The sequence below is a fragment of the Erinaceus europaeus genome, chromosome 11 (genome assembly GCF_950295315.1).
Source record: "Erinaceus europaeus chromosome 11, mEriEur2.1, whole genome shotgun sequence".
NCBI classification, from domain to species: domain Eukaryota; kingdom Metazoa; phylum Chordata; class Mammalia; order Eulipotyphla; family Erinaceidae; genus Erinaceus; species Erinaceus europaeus.
In genome coordinates, this window is record NC_080172.1 from 97,523,173 (window position 1) to 97,543,775 (window position 20,603).

Consider the following 20,603-nt stretch of genomic DNA (forward strand, 5'->3'; position numbering starts at 1 on the left):
GTAAGGACCCGCGCAAGGATCCTGGTTCGAGCCTACGGTTCCCCACCTGCATGGGGGTCGCTTCACAAACAGTGAAGCAGGTCTGCAGGTGCCTTTATCTCTCCCTCTCTACCTTTCCCTTCTCTCTCAATATCTCTCTGTGTTATCCAGTAAATGGAAAAACATGGCCACTAGGAACAGTGGCTTCTTGGTGCAGGCACTGACCCCCGGCAGTAATCCTGAAAGCAAATAAACAAATTAAATAAATAATAATAAAAGTAGATAAGTTGGTTTTCTATTAGAATATTCTTGTGGTGTGTTAGCCTCTGTAATGCCATTAATCTATCTTCTCTCAAATCTGGTTAATGTTTTTGTGCATAAATATTTGCAGTTCTTGCTTAGAAGATAAGCAAATGCTTTGGGAAAGACCTATAGGTGAACACTAACTTGAAAATATTTGAAATTATTAACAGAATGAACAAAGGCAGATTGTTAAAAAAAAAAAAGTGCAGTACCAAATTGCTGTTGTGTGAAAAATATGAATTTTTGTGTATTTAAGTTTAACATGAAATGATTACATTCCAGTGAACTAAGCTCATAAAAGCTCAAGTTTCTCTCCTTCACCACAGTTTCTTCTATGTAAAAGCTACTTGCTTCCCAGGGATGTGATTCTAGTAATGGATTTACACACTGTATCGTAATCTTTTATATATCATATGCATAATGCAAAGCCAGTGAGTGCAAATCATTTTTAGAAGGCTGAAAAAGGGAAAAGATGAAAAGTCAAACCTTGGGTTATTAGAGAAAATGGAGGCAATTTTGTGACTTTTGTGGAATTATAAATTATGCTGAGCCTTATAAATTTTCATTAGTTTCGACTTGAAAAGGGGATGGGAGAGGAACAGTTGTCCACATGATATTACATCCAAATAAATTTTATTTCTGGCAGTATAGATTTTTTTTAAGTTGACCTTTTGGGTACAAATATGAATCTATCTTGTTAATGTAATTATGGACCTGAGTTGGATGGATGCTAATATGTATTAGGTAGTAGAGAAAAATAGAACAAAATCATGTTCAGTCTGGCTTCAGATAGAAAAAAAAGTAAAAATAACTTGTTAGGAAGCTTCAAAAACCAAGCTCATCTCATAAATTAATGCTATTATGTGTTATTTGTTCTAAGCATATTTTGTTGTCTGCTAGGCCTCTGTTAGTTGATAAAAAATTTTCCGTTAAGGGTGTCATGACTTTTAGTGTGTTTGAATTAATTTTTGATTCAGTGAAATTTATAATCTCTCAATTTGATGGCTCAGGAGATCACTTATAGAACTACAGTTTATGAAAGGTATCTTTCATCCTTTAGAAATTAAATCAATACAAATTTGTGGATAGACCTGATCAGATAATTGCTTTTCTTTAAGCAGAGCTGTTACTTGTTCATATACTAACAGGCCAAGAAGCTACTTATAATAAAGACTAATTTTTGATTGGCAGAGTAAAGAATTTAACTGAGGCAGTTCAAACATTGAGTCTAGTATGATAGGATTTATAGTTTCTTAGAGAATGGTAAAAATGCAAATAAATTGCTATCCTAAGTTTAATAAAAAGGTAAAACATAGATACAATTGGGTGCATTATTTGCTCATTGATCTTAGAATTCTACACCCACAAAAATTAAAGAGAAAATAGCCCTAGCCAATCAGATCTGTTCATTTGGAACTCTTCTTTCTAAAACAAAATAAAGCTCTGTTTTCCACTTACATTATTTTCAATAATGATAAAAATATTTTAATCATATGTAAAATGACATCAAGCAAAATAATTTGACACTGGATTAATAGGGAGAACATTAGCTCACTTTTACACATTTTTATTTTCACTATTGTTTAATAAATTGCAGTTATATTTGTCTCTATTGCCAAGACAATCCAATACTTCTTAGACATTAACTTTTGAAAATATTTTACCTGCATGCAATAATGTTTGCTTTACTTCTTGAAAATTGTTCATTTTGATAATTGCCAGCAAACAATTACAGGCTTGACTGACTGTTAGGTGCTTTATTTTGAAATCTGTTCAGACTCTTGACTCTAATTAGTCTAGGCTGTTTAGAAATATAAATTAAAAAGGAGCTGCGTGGTGACGCACCCGGTGGAGTACATACATTTCTCTCCACCTCCATCTCCCTCTTCCCTCTCAATTTCTATCTTCATGCTATATAAATAAATTGATTTAATTATATATATATATATGTTAAAGTAATAAAATATTTAGAAATAAAATCTGGGGCAGAGATTTTTATCATTATTTTAGTGCTTATGCTTTTAAAAAATTGATGTCAATTACCTATGATTTGTGCTTTGTTTCAGAGTGTTGACCTAGTACTAATATATCACAAACTCAAAATTACCATGAATTCTTTGAAATTTTTCAGCCTTAAGGGCCTGTTCAATCTATTTATTCTACATATTCATTTCATAAAACTTCTTTTTAACTTAAAGGAGATTGTCAAAGGCACTCATAGGAATGATTTAAATAGGTGATGTCAATATCAGTGTGACTTGGGTTAAAAATAATTATTACCCTTCATAAAGCTGCCCATTCACTGCTTGTTAGCATGGAGTACATTGTTTGTTATTTTTATCATTATCTATTGTATCCCATAGATTTTTCTTTGATCATAAAGGAAATATTTATCTGAGTATATATAAAATTTCTTCCTTAGGGTTGGCAAAGTAGCTCAATTGGATAGTGTATTGCTATGCCATGTGCATGACCCAGGTTGGAGCCTGGGGTCCGTAGCATTGAAGAAAGCTTTGGTGCTGTGTTCTCTTTTACTCTCTTCTCTCTACCTCTCTTGTCACTACCTTTAAAAAAATAAAATGAAGGGAGTCAGGTGTAGTGTAGCATGTGGCGTGAAGCACAAAGACTGGCATAAGAATCCCGGTTCGAGCCCCCGGCTCCCCACCTGCAGGGGAGTCGCTTCACAAGCAGTGAGGCAGGTCTACAGGTGTCTGTCTTTCTCTCCCCTTCTCTGCCTACCCCTCCTCTCTCCATTTCTCCTTGCCCTATCCCACAACAATGACAACAATAAAACAACAAGGGCAACAAATGGGAAAATAAATAAATATAAAATGATTTCTAAAAAATGAAATGAAAAAAAAGAAAATTATAATTTATTCAATACATAGAAAGCTATCTTTTAGCTAAATAGTTAGAAATTTAAAAAAATACTTAAATAGGGAGAGATGAAAACTTTTATTTTTTTTATCTAACATAGTCAATTGTGACAAGTCTGCCCTTTTCTGAATGTTAAACTAGGTGTCCACTTGCGACATTCAGAGGCAACAGTGACCACATCAGATGTTGAATTGTTACTCACCCAAGTGATCTAGATAACATTTAAGAGGAAGTTTCTTTCTGTATCATATTGTCACAGTTTTGCTTGTATAAAATGACAGGCGGCCCAGGAAGTGGAAAGGGCACCCAAAGTCTGAAAATCGCAGAGCGTTATGGATTCAAGTACATTTCTGTGGGAGAATTATTAAGAAAGAAGATCCACCATACCAGCAGTAATAGGAAATGGAGTCTTATTGCCAAAATAATTACAACTGGAGAACTGGCCCCACAGGTACTGCGACATCATTTGCTTCTATTGTACAAAGGTGTTTAAACTAGTTACAAGCCTCCTGAAGTTCACCCTGGTTTTCCATCTTTTTTTCTCTATCAAAGGAAACAACAATTACAGAGATAAAACAGAAATTGATGCAAATGCCCGATGAAGAGGGCATTGTCATTGATGGATTTCCAAGAGATGTTGCCCAGGCTCTATCTTTTGAGGACCAAGTAAGACTAACTCCTTATATTTTAAATGGCATGATAGTTGCTTAAAATTTTGAAATTAAAATAAATATATTTCTTAGAAGACTTGCTGTTATTTTCAAATAAAATCTGGGCTGAAAATGGGAATGTGCATTGGCAGGAGGTCATTTTCTTGGCATATATACTTTAAAATTAAAGACAGACTCTGCCAAAAAAGAAAAGACAGAAACTAATAATAGAATGCATGACTTTTATTTAAAAAGTAAAGTCTCTCAACTTTGTTTCAAGATACTTCCATGAGACTTTATTTTTAATCTTTAGTTACTAAGGGGGGGGGGAAGCAAGCTTTTCCCAGTCTGTACTTCCTAGGGTTGTAAAACATTACTTATATTGCTTCTGGGGTTGTTTTTTTTAATATAGTGCAGAAAGTGAACTGAGGATCTTACACATACTTGACACAGCAGGACTGCCTCCTGGCCCAATTTTTCTGCATTTTTCTTGAGAGAGACAGAAAGCAGCTGGGTGGTGGCATACCTGGTTGAACATTCATGTCACAATGCACATGGACTTGGTTTCAAACCTTTGGCTACCACCTTCAGGAAGGAAGCTTCATGAACAGTGAAGTAGGTCTGCAGGGGTCTCTCTGTCTGTCTTCCTCTATATTTCCCCCTTCCCTCTCAATTACTCTCTGTCTGTATCCAATAAGTAATAAAATATAAAAACAAATAAAATGTATTTTAAGAGAGAGAGACCAAAACAATGTTGTATCATCAATGAAGTTTTCCTCTGGTGCTATATTTAGTGTTCCCATATAGTGATAAGGAAACAACCCAGCAGTCATTCATGCATCATATCCACTCAGAAAGTTCCACGGGTTCTAGAAGTTTTATGCCAAGAACCAGAGACAGGGTATAACAACTTTTCAGAGGTTGTCTTTAAACATTTCTTCCCCAGTGTTAGCCATATACTATTGATTGTGAGACCACTGTAACAAATTTAGTATTTGAGTGGTGTGTAAAGTATAATTGTTCTCCTAGGGAGTGCCCTCAATATGACCAGTCCAGATTGGCTGGACAGCTTTTCTCCTTGGGGTCATTTCAGGACCATGATTCCTTCCAAGTTGTTATTCTGCCATCTCCTAGGACACAGTCAGCAGCTGTGTGATTGAAACAGGCTTGGCATCACTCACGGGTTCCAGCTGGCGTGTTAGGGGAAGAGAACGTGAAGGTCTGAAGTCCTAAATCTGCAAGTAGCATCCACTTCTGTTCACAATCTTTGTTGAGAATTTAGTTATGCAATTGTGAGGAAGGCTGGAAATACAGTTCAGCTGGGTAACAAGGTGCCTGACTGCAGTTCTGTTACCACAAAAGGGTGAAGGAACTAACCAGCACCTGCTACCACAGTTTATCCTTCTAACCATCCAAATGTCTCTCTGTTTCCTCTATTCCACATATAGTATGTGCTTACTCCAAAATGCAAACAAACAAAAATAACCTAGAGTCTCATAATCTCATTCAAAAGCTTAGAATCTCTTGATAGCTGTGCAGGTTACTTCATTGTGTCCAGATCTGACCTTGTATCAGTAAGCTGCAGAGGATCAAGATCACAAGTAAATAAAAATTCTTACTCAGAATCAGGATGTTTTGCAGCCTATAGGGTAGTGATATTGCATTGTTAAAGTCATTAGCACATCACAAATTTTGTGAGGCTGGAATTGCAATTGGAGTGATATTCTCTGGTAAGCCATTAGCTGCTCCTGGTTCTACGAATTTGGAATAATTATTTATTATCTTTGGAGGCCAGTGGTCCCCTGAGAACTTGTCCGTTATTCAGCCTACCTACATAATATATTGGGGACTACTTTCAAGGGAACTACTGTAAGTTTGGAAAAGGAAAAAAAACTGTAACTAGGCATGTGATTCATCTCGTATAACAATTTTCTCAAAAATGTAAACTTCTGGTCTTTTTGCTTCTATTTAGTGCCTGTAATTATACCTGAAGGTCTTTTCTGAGTATAGTTACTAAGCTTCTTTGTGTCTCTATTTTATGAATTGTGTAGCAGTTACTTTAGAAAAACATAAAACAGTAGGCTTTGGTGGGAAGACAATATCTTTAGTTTAGGCTTACTGCAGAATGAGGTCATTTATTTGGAAGGGGACAATTAAGGGTAGTTCCTTGGGCAACAATAACCTTGTTTTCTACTGTTTGTAAAACGGAACCATTGACATTTCCAATTTACGAGGCCTTAATTTTCTGTTTTCTTTCTTTTTTTTTATTTGTATGCAAACAGGTCCACTCTTTTTTTTTTAGCTTTATCTGTTGTAATATGATGTTCCTGCAATACAGAGCTATCAGCATATACTAACATATTTTGGCTCTGTCTTGCCAAAATATTGGATCTAGCTGTATATTCCATGGGAACATGGTCTGTATTTCCAGTAACCGTACATGTTATATCAAGTATTTTGCAATGGCATAACAAAGGACATCAACTTTTTAAAATGAAATATCTGTCCCTTAACTGCCAAACCAACCAACCAATAACCCATATTTTAACATATTTTAATTTTCTTATATAGAAAGTTCCCCAATCTATGATTATTGCCTGTTTGTGGCACATTAAATATGCTGTTATAAAAACACAATGACACACTGCATATCACTGGTATTTATTTCTATTATATATATATATACCTGATTCACCATGAGGGCTAGAGAGCTTCAATCTCCACATTCACAACTGTTGTGATCAGTTAGTTTATACAGCGGCAAACGCTAGAAGAAGAAGAAGTTTATACAGCAACTTGAAACCTACATTGGATATTTGTGAGTGAAAGAGAGTAAAAAGACATGATTTCTTAGTATTAACATCAAAATAGCTTTGACCTGAAATGGTCTATCTTCAGGAGTCTCAAGACCTCATTTGAGAACCGCTTCTCTGGGGCATGACTGACATAAGCATGGTGGCAGACAGGTCACTGTTAATTAAGGTCTGTTCTTGTTGGCCAAAAGGGGGAAAGAGTGTACTTGAAGTACATGATCAGTTTGTTTGTTTGTTTTCTTCTTTATTTTTTTAGTATTTTTCTTTATTTGTTATTGGATAGAGACAGAGGAAATTGATAGAGACATAGAGGAGTGAGACAGAGAGACACCTGTAGTCCTGCTTCACCACTTGTGATGCTTTCCCTTGCATATGGGGACCAGGGGCTTGAACCTGGGTCCTTGCACTCTGTAATGTGTGCACTTAACCAGGTGTGCCACCACCTGTCCCTGCAAGATCAGTTTCTTAAATCCCAGATATTAGAGCAGGAGACATTTCGATTTGTTTTCCTTTTTTCTATTTCCTTATTGGGGGATTAATGTTTTACAGTTGACAGTAAATACAGTAGTTTGTACATGTATAACATTTATCAGTTTTTCACACAACAATACAACCCCCACCAGGTTCTCTGCCACCCTGTTCCAGGACCTGAACTCCCTCTGCCCCCCCACCCCCCACTCACCCCAGTCTTTTACTTTGGTACAATACACCAACTCCAGTCCAAGATCTGCTTAGTGTTTTCTCTTCTGGTCTTGTTTTTCAACTTCTGCCTGTGAAGGAGATCATCCATATTCATCCTTCTGTTTCTGGTTTATTTCACTTAACATGATTTCTTCAAGCTCCATCCAAGATGGGTTGAAAATGGTGAAATCACCATTTTTACTCTGAAAATGTCCAGTAGTTCTAGTTTATCTATCTCTTCATTTAGCTTCCTTGTTTCTTTGCTGATTTTCTGCCTGGATGATCTGTCGAGTTGAGAGAGTGGGGTGTTGACGTCTCCTACTATGACTGTGTTGCTGTAGCTCTTTCAGTAGATTTTTGATGTATTTATATGGCTTCTCCTTGGATGTATAGATGTTGATAATCATTAAGACTTCTTGATTGATTGATCCTCTGAGCACTAAGTAATGTCCTCCCTATCTTTTCAAATTTTATTTATTTTAAGGTTTATCATGTCAGACATAAGCATAGCTATTCCTTCCTTTGTTGTGGTCCATTGGCTTGTATGGTAGTTTTATATTCTTTCACTTTGAGTCTGTGTTTGTCTTGTTGAGTTAGATGGGATTCCGGCAGACAACATATGGTTGGGTTGTGTTTTCTGATCCATCTTCCTACTCTGTGCCTTTTAATAGGTGAATTCAGGCCATTGACATTTATTGATATCATAGATTGAAGATATTTTAAAGCCATTATTGTAGATTTTTAGAGTGTTCTGATATATGTCATTTTTATGGTGATCTTGATTGTTTTTAGGAGACCTTTCAGAGCTTCTTTCAGTACAGGCTTGGTGATAAGTTGATTTCTTCAACTGTTGCTTGTCTGAGAAGGTTTTTATGCATCCATCTGGTTTGAATCACAGTCTAGCAGGATACAGTAGTCTTGGTTGAAAGCCTTTCTCTTTGAACACTCAATAGATATCTTGCCATTCTCTTCTGGCCTGTAGTGTTTGTGTGGAGAAATCTGTTGCTAATCTTATGGGCTTTTCTCTGTAGGTGACTCTGTTTTTCTCTTGCAGCCTTCAGGATCCTTTCTTTATCCTTATCCTTTTTCTTTTTATATATATTTATTCCCTTTTGTTACCCTTGTTTTATTGTTGTAGTTATTGATGTTGTTGTTGTTGGATATGACAGAGAGAAATGGAGAGAAGAATGGAAGACAGAGGGGGGAGAGAAAGATAGACACCTGCAGAACTGCTTCACCACTTGTGAAGCGACTCCCCTGCAGGTGGGGGAGCCAGGGGTTGGAACTGGGATCCTTATACTGATCCTTATGCTTTGCACCACATGCACTTAACCCACTGCACTACCACCCAACTTCCTTAATTCCATCTAATTCTAAATATGATAATATCTTGGTGTCTTTAGTCTGAGTTAATTCTGTTTGGGACCCTCTGGGCTTTTTGAACCTTTATGTCTTTTATGTTGTCTAGACTAGGACAGTTCTCGTCTATTATGTCCTGAAGAATGCTTTCCTTTCTCCCTCTCTTTCTTCCTCTGGTAGGCCTATAATGCATATATTATTTCTTTTGAAGTCACTCGATATGTCTCTGTTGTTTTCAGTATCTCTTAATCTCTTTTTGAGATATCTTACTTCTTTCTTAGTTTTCTCTAATTTGCCCTCAAACTTGCTAATTCTGTTTCCGGCCTCATTCATTTTATTCTCTCTCCCCTCTGTTGTTTTCTGTAGCTCAGCTATTTTGGTACCCTGTTCTGATACTGTATTAGCTTGTTCAGCTAGTTATGCTCTTAGCTCAGCTATTTCAGCTTCCAGCTCTTTAATTACCTCAAGATAGTGCTTTCTTTCAGAGTCTCATTTTTTGTTTTTGTGTTTCTGATAATGTTTTGTTCAAACTCTTCCCTCATTCCTGTGACTAATTGCTTAATTAGTGTTTTCATGTTCATCTCATTCTTCTGTGCTTCTACTTTAGGGGGCTTTTAGCTGGACTTTTGTCCTGGTTAATTTCTCCAATGTTTCTCCTTAGTGTAACTATTATTACCGTGTGCTACGAGGTCCTTCTTTCAGTACTTTTCAGTCAACTGGTTGCTCTTGCCTGGATTGACTTGTGTCTAAGTAAGGTACTTAAAGAGTTCACAGTTGTGGAAATTAACAGTTGTTTCAGTGTTATCTCAATCCCTGAGTTGAAGGACAGTGTCTGTTAAAGCCTCTTTTGTTCTTTTTCTTCCTTGTAGACTATGGTAGCCTGGAGGCTTTTTACCTGTAAGTAGGTATTTTAGCTTAATCACTCACTGACCAAGAGATAAATCAGGGTGGGGAAGAGATAGGACAGTGGTTATGCAAAGAGACTCCCACACCCCAAGGATCCAAAGTTCTGGGCTCAATTCAGCTTCTCTGCCAGCTGTCAGAGCCAGGCCAGGCCCTGTGAATTTCCTAACAAGTCCTGTTAATAGTCTGTAGGTTCTGAAGCAATTATTCACCATGTTCTCATCAGGAGAACAATGTGCAAAGGCTCCTACTATACAACCCTACTGCTAGATCACTAGGGTTTAGATCTTCTTCTGAGTTTCCTGGTCATTTCTCTACCCCCCCCCCAACCCCCATGTCAGCACAGGGCCTCTCACCCTGCTTCTTCAGCCTCTGAGGGCAGTTGCCAATGGAAACTCACAGTTTCATTTGGTGAGTCTTATGGGACAGTCCTCTCCTCCCTTCAGCAGTCTTTTTGTTGGTAAAAGAGGCTGTAGGTGACTACTCAACTGCCAAACTGACAGACTGTTACTAGCCACTCAGGAGTAGATATGGGCTTTAGCGCCAGGAATCTCTCCTTAGGCTCCTCTCTGTCCAAGAGCCACATGTGTACAACTCATCAGTGACTTGGTGGATTCCCAAAGTAGTCCCAGTCTCATCTTGTTGCAGTGTCAGGTGATCTTTGATATTCCATGTTCTTTAGAGAAGTTTCTCAACTGGGTAGAGCTGGAGGTCTGGGCAGAGTTACGGTCTCTGGATGCTCTGATGATTTGGTGCTTTCCCAAAGTAGTTCCAGTCCTGTCTTGTTGCAGTCCCAGGTAGTCTCCTTTCCAGGACACAGACCTTTTTACAGTTCATTGTTAAGAACTTAAGTCATGTGGCTCTGTCCAATTCCAAAGTTGGCTGTGATAAGCTCTCTATAGATCTGGAGTCTTCCCTCCTGTTTGTTACAGACTTTGAAGACAAGAGAGAGCATCAGTTTTCCTTAGGGGTTGTTTGTCAAATCAGCTGATGGACCTCTTAAAGGTCATGTTGGAGTTTTTGTTTCTTTTTGTCTGAAGCTAGGAGGTCTATTTTAGGTATATTCCAAGGGACCTATGATTTTATAATTTCTGCCTGAGCTCAACAGCTAACATGAAGGTGGGCTAAAAGTATTGTCTGGGAAGTTGGTGTCAGAGTTGAGAATAGGACTAGAAAGCTGAATAAGGGAAGAGAGTAACTCCCAAATATGGGAAAGTATATAAATACTATTAACTATAAATCCCATCAATCTGATCTAGGGCCCATATCTGTTCAAATTTATCGCAGGAGCCTCTGTAACATCCACATCCTTGTCAGTCTGAGCTCACAGTCCATGGTCATATCTACAAACATTCTAGGATGCACTCAATTCAGGAACAGTCTTCCTCAAATGGCAGGGTAGGTTGACCTAGTCTTCCTTCCTTCAGAGAGTGGGGCAGTCCCTACTGTTTGTTGTCCTACATTGAGGACAAGGTCCTGTAGAGGCCCAGAAGAGAGTTTATGATGTTGTTCCTGATGGAGATAACCAGTGATGGTAGAGAGAGGGATCTATTAGAGGTCTAGGCCTATCATATCTATGTGGAATCCAAGGATTCCTGACTAGAGCCCTACATAATGGGGTGGACTACAGCAGGCCAAAACAGCACTGTTTTTATTTAATATTTGTGAGATTCTAGGGAGGCTCAGTTGGAAGGAAAACTTCTGTGAGAAATAGCGGGAAGTACCCTAGAGATATGTCAGCTGGAGTCCTTGGACATCCACACTGTGGTTAGAAACATTTGAAAACCATTGATTACAAGACTTGTTCTCAGTGCACATCTTGGGTTTTACATTTTTAAACAAAGTCCACCTTACTTCATTCTGTGAACCTGCTTTTGGTTCCACCCAATTTTCCTCTACTTTCTCTGTACTTGGGAATAGTTCCATGGAGCTATCTCTTTCCCTTTCCTAGAGAGGCTTCCATGTCCACTTCTGTGATTTTACTTTTTAAAACAATTTTTTTTTACTTATATTGAGGAAATGTTTTATAAGATCATTGTAGTCAAAGGATACAGTTTCACATTTCCCCACAATAGATGTCAGTGCATCTCACCCACCACCAAATCATCATTTTTCTCTACAATAGGGCACTTGGCTGTTTTCATTTCTTTATACAGTGCTGGGGAATGAACTCAGAGCCTCTAGCTTGCCCAGTACTCTTGTGCAGACTTCCCAGCCCAGTTTTCTATTCTTTATTTTTAAAATTTTATTAGTGATTTATTAGTGATTGGCAAGATTGTAAAATAACAGGGATATAATTCCACAGTTTCCACTACCAGAGTTCCTTGTCCTATCCCTTCCATTGGAAGTTTCCCTATATTTATCCCTCTTTGATAGTATGGACCAACGTCCTATTCTTTAATTTTAAGAGAAACGAGAAAAGGAAAGACCAGTACACAGAGAAAAGATACCACAGCTCTGTTCTCCCTTCTATGGGATTCCCTAGGTGTTGTCTCTGGTGCTCATGTGTGGTGTCTGGGTTTGAACCTATGGCCTTGTGCAGGGTAGGGCATGCATACAACTAGGTGAGCTATCTATCTCCTTGCCTTCTTATGTAATTTAAATGTGGAACTAGTTTGTAATTTAAATGTGGAACTAGCACTCACTGTGGGGATTTATGTAGAATCTCCTTGATGATGATTCTAGGAGATTCACTCCCAAATATATACCAAAAATCATTATTAATGTTTCAGTGACCCAGGGGTCTTTTTTTTTTTGTATTTTGCTGTAATTACAGAAGTCAGTTGGCAATGAACTGACCTAATTTTTCTGCTGTCTCTATGCTTTAGTTTCTGGTTTTGGTAAAAAATACATTGACTCTGAAAATTTATATTTGAATGTACATATTTTGTAAATTTTGGGGTGATATTATCACTTTAAACCCAACACTACTCTGCTTTGCTATTCTATTTTTTTTGTTTTTTTAAATATTTATTTATTTATTATTGGATAGAGACAGAGAGAAATTGAGAAGGGAGGGGGAGACAGAGAGGGAGAGAGACACCTGCAGCCCTGCTTCACCACTCATGAAGCTTTCTCCCTGCAGGTGGGGACTGGAGGTTTGAACCTGGGTCTTGGCACACTGTAATATGAGTGCTTAACCAGGTGCACCACCTCCCCCTCCTCCTTCTTCTACTTCTTCTTCTCCTTCTCCTCCTCCTCCTCCTCCTCCTTCTCCATCTCCTCTTCCTCCTCCTCCCCCTCCTCCTCCTCCTTCTCCTCCTCCTCCTCCTTCTTCTTTTCTCTCTCTCTCTCTCTCTCTCTCTCAGTCAGATTGTGGCTCACCAGGCAGCATGCACATGTTACCATGTGCAAGGTCCCTATGTATAGAGGAAAGCTTCACGAGTGGTGGAGCAGCGCTTATAAAAGTATCTCTTTCTCCCTCTCTACCACCTCCCCCCTCTTATTTAAAGCTGCTTTGTTTTCTAAGGTGTGATGATCCTAGTTAAACTACTAGCAGGCTCTAAGCATTTTCACTTTGGTTGAAATAGGGTAGTCAAGGGGAGCAATGATGAAAAAGGACTTTAGAGCAACCTTCCTGGTCACCTAGTTTTGACATGTACTTGGGAATGTTTGGTTTGAAATAGAAGTAATGGGCTCAAAGTGATTCCTGTAGCGATGTCTCTCTTAGCCCATTTGCATTCCTCCAGTCTTCTTGAGCTAGAGAGAAAGGACTCTTCAAAGGAAGCTGAGGATTGTGGCTCCTGAGCCCACACACAACCCTCTTGAATTCCCTGCATCACATATTATGCACTAGACGGGTGTGAGATGTGGAGCACGCAGACATGACTAATTTGTCCCCCTTCTTCCAGTTGTGATTTCTTCGAGGGCCAGTAGTTTCTCCTCAACCTTGCCATTTAAAAGGAGCGTTAAAATAGAGTTAAGTTCAGAGTCTGTATAAGATTGGATATAGGAAAAATTCTTCACTAGGTAAAAGTGTTTAAAAGAAAAGCTTAGACATAAAAGAAAGTTAATTCTCAGAGGACTGCCATCCTACTTGCATAGTGAATTGATTTGACAGACTTATAATTTGATTTGCTATTCCTAAGAGGGGCATATTTGAATTGCCCCTAATGATTTAGTCTTAATTACATAAAAATATTTTCCAAGTATTAGCATTTCATGCAAAATATTAGAGAAAATGTTGGTGTTTTCCCATAAAACTAATGATTTAGAAACTTGCTTATAATTATATAATAATTAGGATATGACATTGAAATTTTAATACTACATGACTAACCAGTTTTATTGTAATGTACTTTGATATTGAAAAAAAAACAGGAAAGTTAAAAGGCCAGTGAGATTCTATAATTACCTTATGTAAATTAAAAAGAAAATTTTCAGATTTCACACATTGATAAAATCAGACTCATCTTTGATTTTATGGTGTGCATTAGCTATTACTACATAGCATATCACCTAAAATTTAGTAGCTTGAAGTAACAATGATTTATAATTCGATACGCTTCCTACAAGTGTGGCTATCTGGAACTGCTCAGCTTTTTTTTTTTTAATTTTATTTTCTTCTTCTTCATCATCTTAATCTTTTTAACTAGAGCATAGCTCAGCTCTGGCTTCTGGTGGTGGAGATTGAACCTAGGAACTTGGAGACTCAGGCATGAAAGACTTTTTAAGTAGCCATTTTATTATCTCCCCAAGCCCTAGCTATTTGATTTTGATTCATAGCCTCTAGTGAAATTGTATTTTTTGAACATCTTTTTAAAAAATTTTGTTAGTGACACCGTTCCCACCCATAGAGTTCTGTGTCCCATTTCCTTCATTGGAAACTGGTGGGGGTAAATATCATAATGGTTATGCAGAGATTTTTTTCATGCCTGAGGCTCCAAAGTCCCAGGTTCAATCCCCCATACCACTAAAAGCCAGAGCTAAGCAGTGTTCTGGTAAAAAAAAAAAAAATGTATTAGTACTCTCAAGGTCACAGATATGGATTGACTGACTATTCATATATATATATCCATATCCCCCATGGTTATGTGCTCTCCTCTTTAAGTCACACCCACACCTATCATTTCTTCCAAATGCCCTTCTTTCCTTTTCCTCTTCTTTCTCTGGGTCCTGGTGCAATTGGAGTTCAGAGCCCTCTAGTCATCTTTCTCTAACATTCCTGCCCCCACCCCTGGGAAATTTGTATTTAACTAGTGGTTGGAATTAGACTTTTTTGCTCATATATCTAATACTTAGTTGGGAAAACTCAACTGAAACATCTTAAGCTCTCTTTCTGGCTCCACTTGATGTTCTCTGAGTAAGGGTGCTTCGCAGCACCTGCAGGCTTAAAGGGCATTAACAACCCAAGAACTTCAGAAGGATGCTGCCGCGGACCACCACAGTGGATGAGCAGCAGGAGGGTCAGGGGTCTTGAAGGCAACCTCCCCGGTGGGTCAGGAGTCGGCGAGGGAGAACAGATAGACACCACACTCTATTGGAGGGTGAATCTGGACTCATTTTAATAGTGAAACTGCATTAGCTTTTATACTTTTTTCAGGTTACATTCAGGTTGCCTAAACAACCAGCTCATAAAGAAGTAGCAATAAGCATCATAGTCTTGTGGCTTTGGCAGGCTACATGTTACTCCCCTATAACTGTAAAAGAATGGGTACAATACTTGGTATCGCCCTGTTCTCAGGGGAGGTCATACCCAGAATTGTTTTTGACTTTTGCGGAGGGCTATTTCTATCATTAATCTTCTATGGGGGGCATACAGATCTTTGCCTAGTCGTGGACCACTGCTCAGCTAGGTATGGTACAGTTTAACTATTAATCTTTCTTTGTTTCAATACGTCAACTTGTACCAGGGAGGCCTCAATCTCTGCATTCTTTCTTTGAGGGGCAAGTCACAACATGACTTCTTTTGTCCATCTATGCTGACCCACCTTCCCCACTTTCATAATGTAACTTTCAAATATGCCCCTGTGTAAGGGAGAGGGGGTGCTTCTGACTCTCCATTCCCACCAGGCACTGCCAAAGCACTATTAATCAATTGTGACAGTATAATTATTTGTAGCAATAACGGGGGGAGAATGCGTCGACCCATTCTTGTCCTCCTGCCTAGCTTCCTTGAAGTCTGAATGCAGGTCCAGAGGAGATGACCCTGTCAGGATCCCTGGCGATCGTGACGGGGCGGCGCAGGAGGCCCTACCATCTTTTCCAGCCTACCCTGAACACATACATCTCTTCCCTCCCCCCCCCCCGTAGGCAAGTAATGGTTTCTATTATAGTTGTTGACACATGAGTAAAATTTCACATTTCATCATGATAGGTGTCTTCAAAACACCCCAACATAGGACCATTTTCCATGGTCATGTGCCAGTCTAGCTTCACGGGTGGGAGACAGACGACCAGGGACTCATGGCTGAGCTGGGAATGCAGTTCAATCTTTATTGACAAACAGGGATGCAGTTCAACAATCCAATCTCTTCTAATCCCTCTTCATTAGAAAGCCTGTCTTTTATGTCTCCTGAGGCACAAGTGTCAGGAAGAGGAAGTACATAGGATAGGGGGTGGGGAGAAGCAAAATAGCATGCAAACCAGTGGGGATTAAACCAATGAAAACAATGATTATGTAAATAGATTACAACATCCAGCAATGCAGCAGAAGGGGTCTTAGAAGCAGAATTTAGAAGCATACCAACAGTCATGTACCAAGACTACAACCCCTCCTCAAACCCTCCTTAACTTCTGTCCCCAGAGTCCTTTGCTTTGGTATAAGACCCCAAAACAAGCTCAAGTCTTACTTCATGTTTCCCCTTGTTATTCTTATTTCTTAAGTTCCACACATGAGTGAAATCGTTCCTTATTCACCCTTTTCTTTCTGGCTTATCTCTCTTGACATGATTTCTTCAAGCTATTACTACATACCTTGGTTCCTTCAATCTCCATCCAAGATGAGGTGAAGAAAGTGACTTAATAAAATTCTTTATTGGGGGATTAATGGTTTACGATCGACAGTAAAATACTATAGTTTGTACATGTATAAATTTCCACATAACAGTACAACCCCCACTAGATCCTCCTCTGCCATCATGTTCCAGGAACTGAACATCCCCTCACCCCAGAGTCTTTTGTATTGGTGCAATACACTAACTCCAGTCCAAGTTCTGCTCAGTGTTTTCCCTTCTGATCTTGTTTTTGACTTCGTAATTTTTAATAGCTGAGTAGTATTCCATTGTGTATATATACCACAATTTCCTAAGCCATTCATTTCTGGTTGGACACCTGGGTTGATTCCAAGTTTGGGCTAATACAAATAGTGCTATTATAAACATAGATGTGCATAGATATCTTTTTTCCCTTTTTTATTTTTTTAAAAAAATTTATTTTTAAAAAGGAAACACAAAAGCCATAGGATAAGAGGGATACAACTCCACAAAGTTCATACCACCAGAACTCTGTATCCCCTCCCCTCCCCTGATAGCTTTCCTATTCTCTATCCCTCTGGGAGTATGGACCCAGGGTCATTATGGGGTGCAGAAGGTGAAAGGTCTGCCTTCTGTAATTGCTTCCCCGTTGAACATGGGCATTGGCAGGTTGATCCATACTCTCAGCCTGTCTCTCTCTTTCCCTAGTGGGGTGGAGCTCTGGGGAATCAGAGCTCCAGGACACATTGGTGGGGTTGTCTGCCTGGGGAAGCCCGGTTGGCAGCATGTTAGCATCTGGAACCTGGTGGCTGATAAAAGAGTTAACATATAGAGCCAAACAAATTGTTGACTTATCATGAACTTAAAGGGTGGAATAGTTCATATGAAGAGTTGGGGGTCTCTGTTTTGTAGATAGTTAGTAGGCCTGTTTTAGTTATATTCCAAAGAACCCATGACTATACTAGTGTTTTTTTTCCTGAGCCTGACATCTGATATGCAAGTAGATCCAAGTTATTGTCTGGAGAGATGATGGCATGGCTGGAAAAAGGGCTAGAAAACTGGATCAGGGAAGAGAGTAGCTCCATAATATGGGAAAGGTGTGTTAATTATTCTTGACTATAAACCCCATCGATTTGATGTGATCTGGGGCCCATATTCAGCATAGGAGCCTATGTGACCTCTGCATCCCTGTAGATCTGAGCTCACATTCTGTGTGGTCATGAGTAGGAACGTTTGACGCTGCCCCAATTTCAGGACCCATCTTCCTCAGGTGGAAGATAGAGTATATTGTCCAACCTTTATACTTATTTTCTTGATTGGGAGAGAAATTCCTTAGAATGTGAGGAATTTCACATAAAAATGTGTTTTTAGTATTAATGTCATGAAATTCTCATATCTCTGTGAAATCACCACCCTCAGTGTTCTAATGAGCTGGACTTGGTTGTTGTTACCATCCTCTATTGGATATATTTTGTCTTTCTTCCTTTTCTATTTATTTCTCCTTGATAGTCAGATTTTACTGCTTGTCACATTTCACCTTGTCTTGGATACCTTATATTAGGACCCCATGCCTCAGAGATTTATCTCTGTCTACTCAGCAAAAGATAGTGCTGTCCCTAACATTTTTATGGCATTCTCACACAGAAGGTTAAACCATTTGCTATTATTTCTTCAAATTGTTGTTAGTCTAGTTTCAATAGAAAAGATACAGCATACCCAAATTGGTTAGACAGAAGAGTGTTTAATAAAGGAACTACTGAAAAGGTATGAGGAAACTACACAGAATAGTTCAATATTAACAAGGGTGATGAAAGTGGGATCTATCACCATCCCTAGATTCAAGAAAGGGGAGCAATGACATGAACGCAGGAAAAACAACAAAAAAAAAGATTTTTTTTTATAGGCTCCTTAACTTTCAACAGGGAGATGTAGCCTGCATGTGACCTCACAGTATGACAGTCAACAGAATAAAAAAAAAAAAAAAATCAGGCTTTCTTCTCCTTTCCTTGGGATTCCTACTTATGATTATCATAGGCCCCAAACAGCTGGAAGACAAAGGGCTAGAGAACCCATGAATTTATTCTCGAATAGTGAACTTACTGTACTTAAAGTGAAATTGCCAAAATGGCGTGGATCAGCACCCGCGCTGCCCAGAGCTCTGATTTGACTTTGCTGTTCTTCAGCCCGTGCCTGCAGCCCTTATCGCTCCAACTACATGCAAACGAACACCCACCTGAGGCTGCGGAACTTTCAGCTGCAGATTATGACTTCAGTTGGGTCTCTTATGTTTATTTGTTGTTTTGGGAGGAGAGGTGATTTGGTCCCATTTATTCCATGGCCATGCCTCCTGGAAGTTGAAAATGTATTTGTATTCAAGAAAATATTTGAATTATATAGTAGGAAATGTTAAGACATAGGATTGTTAAGCATTAGAATAAATTATTAGCGTCAACTAATGAGTCTTTTTGTTTGGAAGTATTTTGAAGAAATTCTAGGGGCCAGGTGGTAGTGCACCTGACTGAAAGCATGCATTACTATACTAAGGATCCCAGTTCAAGGCCCAGTTCTTAGCTACTGGGGGAAATCTTCATGAGCAGTAAACACTGCCATAGATGTTCGTCTTTCTCTTTCCCTCTCTATCTCCCTCACCCCTTTCAATTTCTTCTCCTATCAAATAAAAGAAGGGAAAATAAATATTTTTTAAAAATTAAATTGTTTAAAAATATGTTTCCACATACTAAATTCTGAATACTTACTTAATGATTAAGTAAATGAATAATAAGATGAATAATGATTTTAAATCTTTGGTGACCTTTCCCTTTGCATGGTTCTTTATTTCTGTTAAAATTTAATAATGACTCTTCTGAAAATTCAACCAAATATGCACTATTTAAACTACCAAATATGCTAATATCCTTTAGGTAATGCATGTGTGTGTATTTACACATGGATGGATTTTAGATAGACAGATAGCAGAAAGAGAGAGAGAAGAGCAGTAGTTGGGAAGAGTTTCCAACTCAATGTATCTCTGCCCAAATTACTCATATATGTTATTTTATTATCTTTATTTACTTACTAGATAGAGACAGCCAGAAATCGAGAGGTAAGGGGGTGATAGGGAGGAAGAGAGACACCTACAGCACTGCTTCACCACTCTCAAAGCTTTCCCCCTGTGGGTGGGAACCAGGGGCTTGAACCTGGGTCCTTGTGCATTGTAACATGTGCGCCCAACCAGGTGCGCCACCACCCTGTTCCTACTCATATATTTATAAAACACCAAATTAAAAGTGTAAAAATCTATTCTGTTAGAATGATGATATTACAGTGCTTCAGCTCCTTGTCAGAGCAGAAAGGCCAAGGTAAAGACAGCTGCTATGGTAGTCAGGAGACTTAAATGTCTGAGTTTAACTTAATGGCACTAGCACAATTTTTAAAAATCTGTTCTTTTACCTGGGAAAATTGTCCATTACTAATAGGAAGTCAACAGCAGAATAGCTTGCTGAAAACACATATATCTAAGGTGGGAGCTAGGAGATTGTTTACCTGGTAGAGCAAGCACCTTAGCCTGTTTGTGAGTCCCGGGTTTGATCCCAGGCACCACATGGAAGCACCAAGGACAGAAATGATGTCACTCCATGGATGGTGAGATCACATGTGCTTTTGTGCTTCTCCCTCCGTGTGTGTGTGTGTGTGTGTGTGTGTGTGTGTGTCCACATTAGATAGATAATATATAGATAGGGCACAAAGAATTGTACCAGGAAAGTGACTCAGAGGTATCATGCATGCAAGGACCCTGGGATTATACTGACACTGCTTTAAAAGGACAAAAATTGTCTTTGTCCACCATTTGTTTTCACATACAGCTTTTGGAACTTACTTACATGTATTTGAAAGCAACAGTAGCGAAATGAGTTTTGTCTTGAATGCCACATTCAAACTGTAATGGTTCCGATCTGCAGAGAAAGATTGTGAAGGTGAATTCAGGGTAGTGGTTGTGTGAATTCTGATTGTCTGCCCATCCTAGAGGGCCACGCCTATGCTGTCTATAGACTGCAGATAAAAAACACTTTGAAAGCCCAGCAAGACAGCTCACTTGGATAGTATGGTGGCTTTGTCATGTACAT

The 20,603-nt window shown here is 38.8% G+C and overlaps 1 protein-coding gene across 2 annotated transcripts in view; it reads left to right on the plus strand.

Moving 5' to 3' along the window:
• The window catches only part of AK5 (adenylate kinase 5), a 329,025-nt gene that overhangs the window by 9,429 nt on the left and 298,993 nt on the right, over positions 1-20,603 (plus strand). For both annotated transcript variants that reach the window (XM_060202226.1, XM_007534207.3), the window contains exons 4-5: positions 3,441-3,610; positions 3,712-3,825. In XM_060202226.1, the coding sequence (XP_060058209.1) occupies positions 3,441-3,610; positions 3,712-3,825 (284 nt within the window). The remainder of the gene's footprint in view (positions 1-3,440; positions 3,611-3,711; positions 3,826-20,603) is intronic.